At 41.0% G+C, this 16544-nt stretch overlaps 1 protein-coding gene across 4 annotated transcripts in view; it reads right to left on the bottom strand.

Moving 5' to 3' along the window:
• Nucleotides 1-15540, bottom strand: part of KCNMB3 (potassium calcium-activated channel subfamily M regulatory beta subunit 3) — a 155809-nt gene extending 140269 nt beyond the window's left edge. For 2 of the 4 annotated variants that reach the window (XM_031047137.2, XM_031047140.2), the window contains exons 1-2: nt 15519-15540; nt 9976-10073 (exon numbers count right to left, since the gene is read on the bottom strand). In XM_031047137.2, the coding sequence (XP_030902997.1) occupies nt 9976-10013 (38 nt within the window). In that variant the 5' untranslated portion in view covers nt 10014-10073; nt 15519-15540. Of the gene's footprint in view, nt 1-9975; nt 10089-15518 lie in introns of those variants that run through there. The other 2 variants (XM_031047141.2, XM_031047139.2) reach the window with 2 other exon arrangements.
• Between the last annotated feature and the right edge of the window lie 1004 nt (nt 15541-16544).

Below are 16544 nucleotides of genomic sequence, written 5' to 3'. Positions count from 1 at the left end.
GCTCTTAAATCTCACATTAGACTGCTGGACTTGGACTTCGGTATCCTTCCATCCATTTTCATGGACAGATGCAGAGTAAGTGATGTGTGTTTCTGGTTTTATAAGCTTGATGTGTATTGTATATAGTTATTTGTGACAGGCAGCTCTGAGATGAGTAACTCATATAAATATCCAGATATCATCATTTGGATCCATATCTCCCTGGTCATTATGAAGAGATGATCTCTTGACATCTTTCAAAACATCACGTCAAACTATTTCCAAGGTTTCTGCTTGAAAATGAGTATGAAGCTTTAGTTTTAATTTTGCAGGCATTAAACTGAATCTTAATAACATCTCCAACACTAGACTTCATGTATAGAACATTATGGATATCTGTCTAGTGTTTCCAATTAGCTAGAGGAACTGTCTTTTCTGTCTTGTTTCATCCAAGGACAAAAGCAATTTGTTAGGATAGCCAATTGTCTTCAACTCTTATGGATTAGCATTAGAGCATCACTACAGGAAAAAAAATATGTGCTACCTGGATTATGGCAATGAAATTGCTCTAGTTCAGAAAACAGAAAGCTGTTTTATGAACTAATTTTTAGAGAATAAGAGAGAGATATATACATGAGGGGAATTGTTAAGTAGATTTCAGTATTTATTTTTCTGAAAGAGATTTTTTTCCTTGTGAAAAGGTAATGTACATCTATGTTGCAAGGAGTTTCCTTAGAAGGTATAAAAGAAGAGTGGAGCTCTAAGAGCAAAGTGAAAATGGATGAAGAATTATATTGCCATCGGAAGCTCAAAAATGAGACACTTGGGGGTTCAGAGAGCCACCATTAATGCTCTCCTGCCCCAAAGGCATTCCTGTATGATCATCAAAATGATACACATGCGGCTGTCTGGCAGTTTGCCACATCTGTAGGTTTCATGGGCTCTACTCTGGGATGGCTAAACCTCCAGCTGTTCAGAATGACAGTTTGTTTCAACAAACGTGCTCAGATGTTTATCTGACCTATCTGAATCCACAGAAGTAGATTATAAAATGTTGCAAATGCTTTTTCAATACCTTTCTCTTACCAAAACCTGGAAACACAGATGGCCATCAAAATCTGAAAGCCTGTCCTGCCTGACCACTGCTTTAGCATTACATTAGGATCAATCCTAATTTAATGTACCAAGACCTGCTAAAACTGCTGTTGTATTCATGGCTTAACAAAAACATGTAATAAGGTGCACCTTATTAATAATGGGGGGTGTGGGGGTCAAGTAGTGCACAGGGGGGCAGAAATCTGGGCATGTGTTTCTCTGGTTTGGTGACAAGGCTGCAAAGCTCACATATGCCCCCAGCACAGCACAAAGCAGTCACTAGCTCGTTCCCTGGGGCAGTACAGCTAATGCAGTTAACATGGCACAAGCATATACTTTGAATGAGTAAAGAGAGGCAAAGGGTGAGTCAGAAATATACTTCAGGAGGCAAAGTGAACTCATTAAAGTGAGCAGGAGCTCAGAGACAGAGCTGTGGAAGTGGTGTGCCCCCAGGCTGGGGCTGGTGGCAAGGGCTTACAGGAAAGTAATTTTTGTGTGTTTCTGTGCACACAGCTGAGTCATAAGTGCCTGAAGCAGTTTGGTTCTTGATTACCTCATCAACTTGGGCAATCTCTAAATCAAGAGATTTAGAGCTCTGAAAAACAGTTTAGTGATGACTGACAAAATGTAAGCATTGATTTTGAAAATGCTGCACAGGTATGAGAAAAGAGCAGGATAACAGAGAACCGTAACTACCACTTGTTTGGCTTTGTTCGGTGTTGAGTAAAAGATGAGAGAGAGAGAAAAAGGATCTTCTAATGGTACCATGAATCTTAACAGTGTTAAGACAGACCACAAAACATATTTCAGAGCCTCACTTCCCATCCTATGCAGCAGCACACTGATACAGGCATGGGTATTGAGACAATATCTGATGCCTTCAGACAAAATGTTTATTTGATTTTATAAAAGAAGTGAGCTGTAAGCATGGCTCATGAGTGCAAACTGGGAAAGAGGACAGATATTTCCAAAGCTTCTGCCAATCGCCTTACATGGACATGATTTGACTCCTGCACATACTCGAGAGGGACCCATGTCTCAACACGTGAATCTGAACTGAACTGTATTCACAGGTTTTGGTTTATTATGAACCTAAGATCAAAAAAAAAGAAAAAACAAAACCAACCTAAAATGAGACCAGAGGATGATTTAATAAAAACCAACAACAAACCAACCCCTCTGGAATAATGGGAGCAGCTGTTCATATTTCTAAGCACTGAAAGAACTAAAATGCAGGTATTTTCTGACTGAGATAAATTTTAGGTTTCTTGTGTGTATAATTGAGACTGTAAGTCTGGAGAAAGACTGCTGTGGGAAGATGAAAGTTCCCTTACCAGATGAGGACTTGGCTCTTCTTGTTCAAATACACATGTTTTCAAGATTATTTGCTTTGTGATAGACAGCTCTAAATCCAGGACTTTCAGTCTGTTAACAGAACTCCTGAACTTATTAAATGCATGTGCAACAGGCAGAATTCAGGGAATCTGAAACTTGTTGTATGTCTGCCAAAAAGAATAACACATCTGCAAGAAGGAATATCAAATTGGGATACCAAGTGCACTAAGGGCAGGAACACAGGAATTTCAGAGTATCTGGAGTAGATGTAGTGTGACCTGCACTTGCAGAACTAAGCTTGAAGCCATGGCAAATCTGTCTCCAAAATGTCTGGCTATCCAGTTGGCACACTGGAAAATGTTAGACATTTTGGTTCTTCAGCTGTTTAGCTGACCAACATACGTCACCAGGCTAGTTTTGCAAGGTGTAATTTACTCAGAGGTTCAAATTTTTAAATCAAATATCTAAAGTGCAAAACCTTTTGTATTTCAGGAGGGACAAAATTTAGACAGAATAATATACTAAAAAAAAAACTAGCAACCAAACCATCAGTCTGCATTCATCTGAAATTGTGTCTCCTGAATCTGCAGAGCTGGTAGCCAACCTGAAATCAATGTGTAGCAGTGCTCCAACTTGAAGCAATTCTTTGAGGAGGAAAAGGTGCACAGGCTGCTGAACATGTCCCTGGGACAGAGCAGGAAGTAGGGCTCTAAGTGTGTGTCAGGGTACAAGGAAAGCAACCAGGCTTGGATAAATTAAATCCTTGCTTTATGGCTTGGTCTTTCTGCTAAGGAACAGCTTTTGAAAAGACCCATTTCCCTCCCACTGGGCAACTGACTTCACCCAGGGCAGGATGGGAGCAGAATGGCAAAGCCCTTGCTCCTTTCTCAGTGCTGACAGTAACAGACAAGTGCTACATCATTTCCAGACAGCCTCCATACCTGAAACTGGTGAGCTCAGTAAGCTGCAAACAGGGTTTTTTTTTAGTTACAGTTAGGACAGTTACCATGGGTCACATTACTTACCTAGAGATTATCCCTATTCGTTACAGCCCTCACTGGCATCTATTCCATCTCACAACAGCTTGTATGCATATGCTAGACCAACCGGTCACACGCTGCCTCACACTAGGTTATGCAGCTGAAGGTGCTCAGACAGAGCTATACAGATCACCCTTGACTGCCAAAAGGAAAGTAAAATTTGGAAAAAACTCAAAACCTGAGGGTTAACTGCATTAGCCTGGGTCATGCTTGAACATGCTGATACCAGCCTTTCATGAGAGACTGAAGGTCTCAGGGCTCAGCTGGAGGGTAAGGTCAGAAACTGACATTTTTTATTCTAGTTTTTATAATTTCTGCCTCCAAACATACAGAAGCCCATTTCCTCACTTAAAAGTTAGTATTGTGATAGCAATACCAATACAAGGGAGGAATACATGTCATTGAAATGGTATAACAGACTAATGTAGGCAACCGTGTAAAAAGCTATAAAATGGCTAGTGTTTGCATGCACAACCTTTGTTTTGCTGGGACAGATTTCAGCTTTTTCAGCTGTCTGAAAACACAAAGACTGGCTGTCCATGTAGCCTGTTAGCTCTCCTCCAGAGCTGGATGACTGCTCATAAAATGAAAGCAAACACTCCAAACTGGCCTCAGCTAAGCCATCCTGCATCACTTCTGTTATCTGTTGACTAATACAGGACCAGCTGTCTAGTCAGTGAAACAGAAGCTTTAAGTTAGAGAAATTGTAGAAAATGGAGACTGGGAGGCCCCTTAAAGGTCACGTGGTCCATCTGCTGCCCCATGGCAGGTTCATCTTTACCTGCACCACTTCTCTCTGGTTTGTCTAACCTGTTTTTCAACATTATCAGTGATGGATATTCCAGAATTAGCCATCATTAGGTGACAAGTAAAATATGTGCTTTGTGAAAAATACAACTGTTCGGCTAGTAGTCTCTTTCTATGTGGTTAATCTGATGTCCAACACATCCACTGTGTGGTTTACTAATGCTTCAAGGAAACATGATGATTCTTTGGCGACACACAGATCTCAGCACTGGAAAATGGGAGTTACATGTTAACTTTTGCCTGTAAGGTTGTTGTTGGTAATGTACACAGATGAATTTTGGCTAGATGGGATTTTTGGTCTGATGTACTTATGCAGTTGCCTTTAAACCTGAATTGTAACAAATGTTATCAGCCTACAGTTCTCCAAGAGAGACTGCACTTTGACAGGGATGGGAGTGTTTGCTTCCAACCTACGCAGGCCAGACAGCACACATCCTAGCAGAGGATGTTGCTCACCCACTGGCACTTGCTTTAATCAACTTACCAGGGCTTTTTAATCTTTACAATGATTAAGCATGGCCATAACCCTTTATACATCCCATCTGCACTCCTTTTAGCTGTCCTCAGCCTCTCCCAGCACACATAATTTCAGCGTTTACAGTAAAGTTACTCTACTGCCTTCATGTTTCACTGTTTTGCTATTTCCCAGGCACATACTGAGAAGTTCTTGTGCAGTGGCCTAGTACTGATTTCACTGAGACTACTCAGCTCCTTCTTTGCCTACCCAAGGCATAAGGTAAAATGGACCAAACTCTGTGTTTGGTGCGTCCTCCTCTTCCTTTTATTTTTAATCCTTGAGCACGGTTTTTATGGAGGGGGTTAAAGTGCCTCCCAGAAACCCCACAGCTCAGTGCCACAGCCATTACTAATGATTGTAGTCATTCTCCTAGAAGGTTGCCATATGTTCCTCAGCAAATCTCTTCCACACTTCAGGTCCAGTTACTTCTTCCCAGTAGCTCTTGGGAATGACACCAAATTGCTTCCTGCAACCTAGCATCCTATCAGTGCTATCAAGCTGGCACCCTCATAGGGTTCGACCAGTCAATGCTAGAGTAACAGAAACACATAAGCATATCATTATCATATTATGGACTTTTTTTTTTTTTTAATCTCAAATGTCCACATCTTAATCCCAGTCAAATTAACACAACTCCTAAACACTCTCGTAGGGACTGCAAGTGGGTGGAAAGGAAGAATGTTTGTAAATGGATGAGATATAACAACAGGAAGAGTTTTTCACAAAAGAGGCAATTTCAGAGATCATCCCAGGCTCTGCTGCATGGCAATTTCTCTGAATGCCCTCATATTTACTGATGAAGAGTTATTGACTCTTGGGTGTTATCATTCATTCAGTTTCTGAATTGTACTACTTATAGTATGTTTTAAACATTTTTCCAAAATCCTGTACTTCACAGGAAGATGAAGGAAAAGCCAGCAACGGAAGTAGTTAATAGGACTGACTGTCATTCTTATTCAGCATGTATGTGTAAAGTTGTATTAAAGTAGCTCTAAGGAAAATGAAAATCTATCCTCTTTAACTTGTGCTCTTACACAGTCTGAGGAGCTAGCACAAAGCTTGTATCCCCTTCTTGAGTTCATGGAATATAAATCAGAGAATATTAATCCTTTTTCCTATTTATTTATTTATTTATTTATTTATTAATCTGCTCCATTTAATCATGGGAAATTCCAGTGATAATATAAAACTTGTTTATTCATATCAGGTACTGCAGGTTTACCATCAATTCCTGACTTACCAGTAGCTCTCTACATCAGTTTGACTTTCTTCACAACCTTATATTCTGGTATTTTTGTAGTCTGAAGTTTCCTAATTTGCAAGATATAACCTGGCAGATATTGACTATACTGAACAATCTCATCTCTGGCAGTTCAAAATTCCCTGTGCCCAGCAGAGCAGACACATATATACTACTTGCTTCTTAACCCAGGGGTCCTAGAGTTTCACTTTTTGGCATCACTTAAGAAGCATTAAAATTTGAGAAGCATGCAAGCCAAAAGATTTGAGGCTCTTAGGGGTTGCACTGCAGTCTGGGTGTTTGTTGTCTGTTGCCTTTATTTTGTTTTGGGATTTTTTTTTGTCTTCTTTGAACCTTATCTGAAGTACTTGAATGTGATGGAATTAGAGTCAGTGCTAAACTGTTGGTCTACCACTTATTATCTTTTTCTCCCTATGACATATTCTCCTGATTGGTAACTGCTCTTGTCTGAGTAGATTTGGTTGAGTGCAGCTTTTGTCTGGGTATTTTAAATCTCTCTCAGCATGAAGGCCCAAAGAGAGAGTTGAGTAAGAAGAAATTAAGAGAAGAAATTCCTGGGGGCAAAGAAATTGAACAAAAATCCTACTCTCACACTCAGAACTTTCACATATGCTTTTTAATGTCTGCACATGTATCCAAAAGAACAAAATATCTGTGAGTTACCTTTGCCAGTATTTCTCAACAAATCACCAGAAGCTTTCAATACACAAGAAACACTGTATATTTCCCCCACTTTTTTAAACATCACACTATAATCAGATATAAATAGATTACTCTTGGTTTCAACATAGCTTCATGCTGTCCAGGAATAAGTAGCAGAAAAGTCTTTCAGGTAAAAGCAGAGATTCCATTAAGAAATAACTATTGAAACGCTTTCTTTGTTAAGAAAAATTAGCAGTTCAAAGACACTTGCCTTTCAAAATCTCTGCTTTGATTCCTGTCAGGTGCAGAAGCAGTGATATATGACATGACATTCATCAGCTAATTTTCAACATAAAATCATGGGAAGATTTTTCTCTAATTGAGGGGATGGGAAAGCAAACCTTTTTTTTTTTTTTAAAATGAGCTTGAAAAATAATTTAAATTCCTGTCAAATATCAAGCTCTGGTTAGAAGAAACTGGACAAATCCTTTTAATATTTAGTTTTTGCCTGTTGCCAATGTTTTTCTTTTGAAAGCATTTTAATTTCTGCCATTTCAGATCTTACTTACAGGAATATTTTCACCCTGTTTTTAAGATATCTCCTGTTCACATTTGTCTGCAGACCTCATTATGCCTTCTTACAGCTTTCTTTGGGACCTACTTTCTTTAACTCTCCTGCATTGCCTTCCAACTGAGAGGTTTTCAAGGTTTTATTTTATTTTTTCTCTTCCTGTGACTGTTTAGTATTATGCTGTCTTTTTTTTTTTTTATTTAATAGGTCTAATTGTTTAGAGCTCTAATAAGGCTCTAATGTTTCCTTCTCACCATTCTCCACTGAGTCCCAGCACATTTTTATTTTACAGGTGCATATTGTTTTGTGCATTCTTCTTTGTGTATTATTTTTATTAACCTCTGGATTCTACAGTTAGCATGAGTCTGTCTTTTTATTTTAGAAATCCAGCTAGAATAATCAAGCAGGGGGACTTGCGAGTAAGTAATTGCTAACAGCTGAATTCCAAGGTCTGTGCTCCAGCTGAGAGATCAGGACAGAAGGGGTGACCGGTCCTATTTCACTCTGAGTACCTCGATGTAGCTTTGATGACTGCAACAGGTTATTTCCATGTGTCCAAAACCTGCCCTTTTGGATTTTTACACAGGCTATGGGCATTATTTCAAGCTGTGCAAAAAGAGAAACTGAAAAGACAGTAAAAATACTGACTGGTATAAGTGAATTTAAAATCAGGTAGTGAAAGTAACTATATAGGTTTATAATGATCCTACATCCCTGTTTTTTTTGTCTGTATTGATGGTTTGAGGTTATAAACATAGCCCAGGCCTGTCTTTTGGGTTTGTTCCTGACAAACTTTTGCTCTCTTCCCTTGTCACCAGTCTGATAGCTTGGAAATGTGACTGCCTGTTTTTTGTCTCAGTGCAGTGTAGGAAAAGCAAACATCTGCAGCAAGAAGCATAGCGGAGTTTTTGGTGGAAGAGGAAGAATGTACTTTGGAAAAGCAAATGTTCAAAAGCAGTCATAGCTGCTGCTCTGCACAGAGTGACTCAGCTCTCTGAGCATGGATTTGCCAATGTAAATGCAGTTTAACTCAGTGTTTCCATGAAACCAATGAACTGACAGTCATATGTCGAAATGTGGTACTACCATATAATAGCTTCCATCAACTTTAGTGAACTTTTTGCTGTGGAAGGGATGAATAAATCCAGTGCATCTGATTTAGTATCTTTGTTGTGCTGCCATGTAAGAGCAAGACACTTTCAAGCAGTATATGAACACCTAGTCAGGGAAGGTCTCTGCCCCAAGGAGCTTTGGGTCTACATGGGACAGGAGGTCAGACAGGAGGAGAACACAAGTCAGAGGTAATGTCGCCAATAGAAAACTAACTCATATATCCCCAGTTCAAGGATGTCTTTCTCTAACACTCTCACAGAGCTAGAGTCCTGTGATATGTTACATATCCTTCATGCACCAAAATGCAGCTCTGCTTTCTGGTACTTCACAACAGGAGGGAGCCTAGAGTCTGGTATATATGAACAGAAGAAACTAAACTAAAAAGTTTGTCAATTCTAAAAACTGTTCATTCTATTTCATATATGAACCATCTTTGTGTTATCTAACCTGCAATTGTTCGCTGTCAACACTTTCCTCGAAAACTTTCAAATAGACATAGGATTGAATGATCACAAAACAGTAAATAACAATGCTTTCTTTTTTGGCATTTGAGTTTGAAAACCTGGCTCAAAAAACCATAATAGCTCAGCTGAAGACCAAAAGCATAACATAGGTGTGCATGCAAAGCTAATGTAACTTGAGGTTTGATATTATAAGTATTTATTGAATGGTACAGAAAAAGAAAAAAACCCAAACAACTCCATTTCAGTAAATTTCAGAATTATTAAAAGATAATTTAGAAAACAGACAGAAGGGGTGTAAAGAATATTTAGTCTTTTATTGCCTGCTCTTGATGCATATGTGGAGTCTAGTTTGAACATGCACTCTTTGCTTCTCTAAACTATTCACCACCTTTATACAGCACAATGAACAAGAGTTTTCATCCACCTAACTGCCAGATATGACAACCTATGAGTAAAAGATCTGCATGTCATCAAACTCTGTATTGAGTAATTTTCCTTTAAATACACCATTTTCAATTTATCTCAAAGTCCAGCTTAGCTCTGAGTATCTCTTTTTTTAGGCGGTACCACCAAACTGTGTCAACATTATAGGATTATGAAGTTGGATCACTTACCCTATCAACTCTGGCTTCACATTGATACTTGCAGCAGAGCAGGTGCTGTATTTTATTAGTTACAGAGATTCATTGTGCATCCAGAAACTGCCCTCTGCACCCTGCTTTTATAATAGGATCGAATACAGCTGAGCAAATACAACCTCTATAATATATATGAAATACAGGAAGATAATAGGAGCAGGATATCTCTCCTATTAGGTACACTGTGAACACAGAATCAGAAAAACAGAGGCGCTTTTCAAGATGAAAAAGAAGAAGGGAAAATGTGTTTAAGGTCTGCCATGAAGGCCTAGGAAACCCTGCTTAAAGGATTTCTGTTCTAACCAACTCTCTAATCCCTACCAAAGGCCGAACGCAATTACAACTTCAGTGTATTTCCACACCAGACTTTAGTTAAATTCTTAATATTACAGTCAAATAAGGGGAAAAACCCCCACAAAACAAATCCAATGTACTAATCATTAGTAACTGCTGAATAATGAACTGACAGTAATTCCCGAGCCCATACAGCTTAATCTGTTTGTTTCTACTTACCTCCATTTGTCTCTTGGATATTTAAAGCAAAGGCTCATTTTGTCCTGCAGATTCGGTGCTGCTGCTCAGTATTATCTTGCTTGATCATAAAAAGGCTTCTGACCAAAAGGAAGAGGAAAGCAATACGTAAAACAAACACAGAAGCCCAAGAGGAAAGCTACACCCTAAAGACCAGCACTAATAGCAACTTCGAGACAGGGAAAGAGAGAACACTCCCAGTTACTAACTTTTTCCATTGATACATCTGTTACAAAACAATTTTGCTGCAAACTTCTCTTCCTTCTTTCAAGCAATGCTTTACTTTATGTGTAGATCTCAGATAAATTACATGATGAGTGTGTGTGTGTGTGTGTGTGTGGTGGAGGGGAGTTGCTTTTTTTTTTTGTTTTGGACCAATTAAGCAAATTTGTGAAATTCAAACTAGAAGCTCAGCTGACTGCTTTAAAAGTGTAATGCTAGGCAGTGATCATCACAAGGTGCATTTATCCATGTCCATACTTCAGATTGTTTTGGTGTTTTGTTTTTTTTTTCCAAAAGACTTCAATGGAAGCAGAGTCATATCTGAAATAACCACCTATGTGACTTTCTGGCCAGAAAGCCTTAATGCAGTGGAGGTGAATGTTTATTTGATTAATAACTTAATTTTTTAAGAGGTTGATGAGTAAACAAGGAAAATATACCAAACTGTCCTTGCCTCAGAGTGTTTTTTAGTGCCAAAAAAGAACTGCATTGAGAAGGAGAGCTCATGGTTTCACCTCAAAAGACTTTAAGGCTGAATGGATATGCAGAAGGGCACAGTGGGATTTACTGCAGCAGCAGAAGCTGCTGGGACCAGCTGTGTTTTCACCCCCTTGCCTCGGTGGATTTAAGCTTTTCCAAGCTCCAAGGCTGTTCCTTGGGGTATAGAGTAGCTATGCATGTGAGCCCACAAAGGCTGTATGGAAACTTTTGTCACTGATGTTTAATATGTAGCTTGGAACAAATAACAAACAGTTTGTTTCAAATTAAAAAGTTTTCACAGTTATATTTGCCAAATGTTAGTCAGAAAGGAAAACTGAGGGATGTGTCACCTTTGAAAATTCCCAGCATGTAATAACCTCAGTTGTTTTCAGACAGGATCAGATTCTCCCCTTGCCTCAGAATAAACCTGGAACTAATTCAGGGAGGCTGACAGAAATTTAGGTTGCTCCATTCAGCAGGGTATATGAAGTCTGCCTTGAGCCCATAGACAGAAAATGCTGTATCCAGTAGCAGAGGTGTGAAAGAACTGCTGCAGGCAGTAAGGTTTACGGTGGTCCTATTAAAGGTAATCTTATTCTCCCCTTCCTGTGACATCTTGCTATTGCAGTTTTCCATCTCCACATGCTGAGGTGATATGCTGAAGAGCTTTTTAAAAGTTGTTTAAGGAGACAAACAGATCATGTAGAAAGGCGAATAGTTAGCTTATGGGAGCAAGGAATCTTCTGATTCCCACCTAGGATATTCAAACAGACCTCAGGGCATGTCATTCCCAAATCCACTTAGATCCAATGGAGCAGACATGCCTATGTCCTTGATGCTCCTTGAAAACTGCAATCAACATATCTGCAACCAGTATATCTAGCTCCAAGTCTTGTTTTCAGAAGGGTTTTCCCACCTGTGCTCCTTTCAAACCAGAGAGCCTTTCCATCCAGACTGTGAAACAAAGGTCATTCAGTAAATGATGGCCTTGGGATCAAAGGCCAGGAGAGGCAGAAGTGTCCCCACCCCTGAAATACACATTTCCTTTAATCTGAAAACTGGGGAAAAGTAACACCCTGAGTCAGAATGCAAAGTCAGACTCATGTCTCCCCTCCAATGCAGTGGAGCACCATGCAAATCCTAGAGCAGAATCTGGCCGAGGTTTTAAGACTGAGGTCTTAAAGCACTGTATGAAGGCTGAGAACTGGTTTTAGAGGGAAAGGATCTTTGAGTTACACCGCTGAAGTCCAGACCTTTAAAAGAATGCAAGAGCGACCCCATTTTTAAAGAGTCTTTTTTGATTGAGTGCTCATTTTGGTCTGGCACAACATGCAGTTACAAAGCAGTATGCATTTTATCCCCTTTTATAATTTTCTCTCAGAAAAAGCATCCAAAAACTGCTGCCTTTGTAGCTGGCTAAAAGCTTGACACACCAACTCTGAATAATTGAGTCAGGTTAATGGAAGAATATAGTTTACATGCCTCCCAATTACTTTCAATGAGCCCAGTTGGTGCAAGTGTTTAGAGTAATTGCCAGCTATGGCTTTGTTTGGTTTTGTACTTTCTCCCTGTACACAGAGCTGGTCACCTTGCAAAGGAAAATCAGTGGACTAATTCAAGCACAATTATATTTAGGCTACTACTTTACAATGGGCTTTATGTACCTTGAAGCAGAATATTTTCTTCCTTGTTATTAATGCAGCATTGCCAGCAGCGTAAGTGACTGTATCAGGATTACCAAACCCTGCTATACATGCAAGCAAGGACATGGTTTATAGTCAATCCAGAGGCTAGCTACCACCAGAATAGTGAAATTGTCCTGTTCTCCCCTGTCTGTATCATTCTGTATATTAATTTTCTTAATTTAATTCTTAATTCTTAATATATACTTAGCTGTTGTAATTAATTGTGGTTAAGTATATGCTTACACCTTATTCTGTACACAACCTCTTTTGCATTGCTGCTTGCCTGCACAGATGGTGAGCTGGTTTAGGGAATTAAAAGGGAAGTAAATCCATAGATAGAGGGAAGTGTTTTCTGCCCATTTAATTACCTGAGCTGGGTCTCAAGGTAGAAAGCAACAGGGCTGGCAGAAAGCAAGTGATAAGAATGGGTGGCTCAGGACATTGTATGGGGAAAAGAGGTGTGAGGAACAGATTATCTCATATGATTTTAAGATTGTCTAGAAGGATTTTTAGCTGGAGACTATCTAGTGTAGCTGTATGGCACCCAGCCACTGGTCTAGCTGGCTATTCCATACAGCAGGAGCTGTGGTGGAAAGCTGGCTACAGCTAGGAAGGTGCTTAGAGGGTAAAGGCATTGAAAGCCCCTACTCTCCATTCTGCACAGATGTACTGGCACTAAGAGTGTATTTTTATGGCTGTTGGCCTTATTCTGGGGCAGTTGTTCTGTAGAGGTAAGGACAGCTCTAGGCTAGCAGCAATCCAAGTCAGGCTTTGATTCTTGAAGACAAGGCCATTACTAATTTGCTGTGCTTGTCTCTCTCACTGGCATGTTTTGCTGATCAATTTACTCATTGAGTGCGGTCCTTTGCACACCAGGGAGCTGTTACAGTGGGAAACAGATTTCTCTGTGAAGCTTTGAATAAAATTTGTTTTCTCTTTTCTTATTCATTTAGAAGAAGCTCTGTGCTGACATGTCAACATGTTTTTCTTCCATCTGTATGTGTTTATCCTTGAATTAGAACATCTCAAGATAGAGAAGGGGAAAATCATTTTAGTCCATCTAATCCAGTCTATGCAGGAAGTCAAATACAAGATGGGCCATTATTATATATTTTCCAGAGTTAATGTTTCAGTTGATGTGTCACTTCTAGTATTTTGCATAGAAGAATTTTTTAGCTCAATAGATCTCTTTCCCTTTGAAGGAGGGTTGTGATGGCCTCGCTCTCACTACTCACATGGTAACTATAATGCCATTGTGCCACCCCTATATCTGTGCAGTATTGACACTTTCCCTTTCAAAATCAGCTCTTAATAAATGTTGACCCAGTCCAGTCAAATTATTTGTTCTACTGCTGTTCATGCTTGCTACTGACAGACCCTCCAACTGCACTTTTTCTTTGCCTTTTGATCAAAACACAGCTTTGCAGCTGAAAATGTTATAGGTTTGGCTCTTTAATATGACTCTGTGATCCCCATCCTTGCCTCAGTGGAACATCAATAGCTTGCAGATTGAAATTTGATGGCTATCTCAGTGCCTGTGTCCTGCTGCCAGACTGAAAGCATTAAAGTACTTTCCTCTTTGGATAAGCACTGGAAGGCATTTCCACAATAATGGTTTCATAGCTAAGTCTCATTACTTCTGCTTCTGGTGGTGCAGGAGATATGCAGACATGGAAGCAGGACTTCCAGTTCTTAACACAATGCCATTCACCCTTAATGGACAGCTATTCAAAAGAGCCCAACAGGGTAGAGCTGAGAATTTGCACAAATTCAACATTAACTGATTTATTCAATCATCAGTGAACAAGTCTGTAACCACCAGATCAGATCTGCTGACTTGTAGAGAAAGTGGATGCCCTGCACAGAATTACACACTCCAGTACTGTGGTCCAATATTACAGGCTTTGGTGTTACAAACACAGGCTTCTCCAGAGTTCAGGCCACAAGTGATGTGACAGCTGAGTAGGCACTTCCCAAGTGTAATATTTGGATTTGTGCCCTCAGACTTTGCCCATTAATCTTTCAGCTCTGGAAGCACTCTATGTGCTTGGGCCTCAGACTTCATATACATTAATTCACACTGTTTTATACAGCATAAATACATGTGAAGTGGGGTGATGTCCATTGCAATGAACTACTAATGAACTCCATAAAGAAGCAGAGTTGTTTGTACTTTGCGTTGTTTGGGAACAGAGATCAATGCAAATTAAATTTGTTCTCACAATAGCAGCTGGGTCCTGGGAAAGCAGAGTGGAACTGGCAAAAGGCATTTTAGAATAGATGTTACAAAGTGATTTACAGAAGATTAAAGGATGACGTAAAATACCAGTAACCATGAAAAGCCTGGAGGCTACTCTGTAATATTCTGAAGCAGTAAAATTTACTCTTGGGAAGCATAAGAGGAAAATAGAAACAGAGGAATCAATCTATACTTAGAGGGGACTGTATTGCAAATTCTTTGCAATCAACGATAATTTTTCCACAATGGGTCAGGCCCATATAGTTGTGTTGTAACTGCTGCACAGGAATCTTAATGGTCAGAAAATGGTGAAGGGCATCTGTGCAGTTCCTTTTAAAGAGTTAGAATATACTATTTGCACATAGGATTGGGAATGAGGGATCTCCCTTGTTCTTTGGGACTGCCAGCTAGCTACAGACACCAGTCAAGCTAATTAAGGGCAATAATGTGATTAGGGTGGAAAGTCAGGTGGTGAGCTGAGGAGTTGAATTTGTCCTTCCTATTCAGTAAAATATTAAAGCCTCTTTACACTGTTTTCCTCTCTTCTCTCTCTCCCCCCCTCACCCCCACCCTGCCCTAATTTCTCTTTCTGTTTTTTTCTTAATCCTTTTTTCAGAGGGACCCAGCACACCCTCAACCCCACATTTTTGTCAAGAAAATGCCATGCACACTGTAGTTTTGTGATGTTTGACTACACTATTGATCCTCCTGAGATAATCCATTTGAAAAACTGATCTCCCAGGGACCGTGTCATCCAAGGTGTCCATTTCACAGCCTTCTTGGGACAGCTGCTTTCCACAGCACAGTGAGTCACAGGAGCAGGACGCAATTTGGGATGAACAAGCCGGGATTCTTCAGACGGAGATCTCCACCCCACCAGTCATCAGTTTAGAACTCACCAAAGCCACCATCACAGGGATGACTGGCTGCCACGGCGCCGTGCGTTTGCTTCCCATGCGTCTGGTGGACATTTCCCAGGTTCGGGACCTCTGAAGTGTGCTGAAAGAGCCGGTCACAGCCCAGAATGGGCCAAGACACACCTCGCGAACAAACAGTGCTTCCCAGAATGACTCTGTAAGGCCCGAAACACATTGTGTCAGCGAACGTTGCTTCCCTCAAGAAGTCTGGAGCTTCCCGGGCACTAGAAACTCCCCTTTCGGGCCGGCTCCAGCCCGGACTCCATTAGGGCACTCCGGCTCAGGCGGGGGGGGGCCGGCCTCCCTGAGGCCTGAGGCCGCTGCGGCTCGGTAGGAGAGCAGCAGCGACGCCCGCGGCGGGGACATGAAGCGGCGGATCGGCCCCGCCAGCGGAGCCGCCGCCGCGAGATGGCGCCGTCCCCATTGCAATGGGAGAGCTCTGCGCCGTTCCCCAGCCGGGGCTAGGGGCGCGTTGCGGAGGCCAAAGTCTTTGTTTCAGTGTCACTTCTCGTCACCGTGGCCCTCTCTGACCATGCCAGGTTGTGGTTGACCCTGGCACTCGTCACTCGGGCACTCGTCAAGGGGGATGGTGGCCTGGCACCGTCATCCCGAACTCCCCAGTGAGCTGAACGTGGCACCCTGGTTTGTGCTGGGACAGGCCCAGCTGCCACAGGGTCACCATCACAGGCTGCTGCTCCTTCAAGAGCAAGAACTGAGCACAAACTGGCTTTGGGTCATCATCGGTAACAGTTCAGCATGGTACAAGCCCGGTTCTGAGCGTACCACCAGCACCTGCCTGATGTTACTCGGGATATCCACTCAATATCACCTGTATCAGTGCTGAAGCTTTTTGTGGTATAGGTCACAGAATCATAGAATCATAGGATGGGTTGGGTTGGAAAGGACCTTAGGATCACCTAGTTCCAACCCCCCTGCCATGGGCAGGGATTTCTTATACTAGACCATGTATCTCAAAGCTCTGTCCAACCTGGTGTTGAACACTGCCAG

The sequence above is a fragment of the Melopsittacus undulatus genome, chromosome 6 (assembly GCF_012275295.1).
Source record: "Melopsittacus undulatus isolate bMelUnd1 chromosome 6, bMelUnd1.mat.Z, whole genome shotgun sequence".
In the NCBI taxonomy this organism is placed as follows: domain Eukaryota; kingdom Metazoa; phylum Chordata; class Aves; order Psittaciformes; family Psittaculidae; genus Melopsittacus; species Melopsittacus undulatus.
Note: the sequence above shows the minus strand (reverse complement) of the source record. Positions and strands in the feature narration are given on the sequence as shown.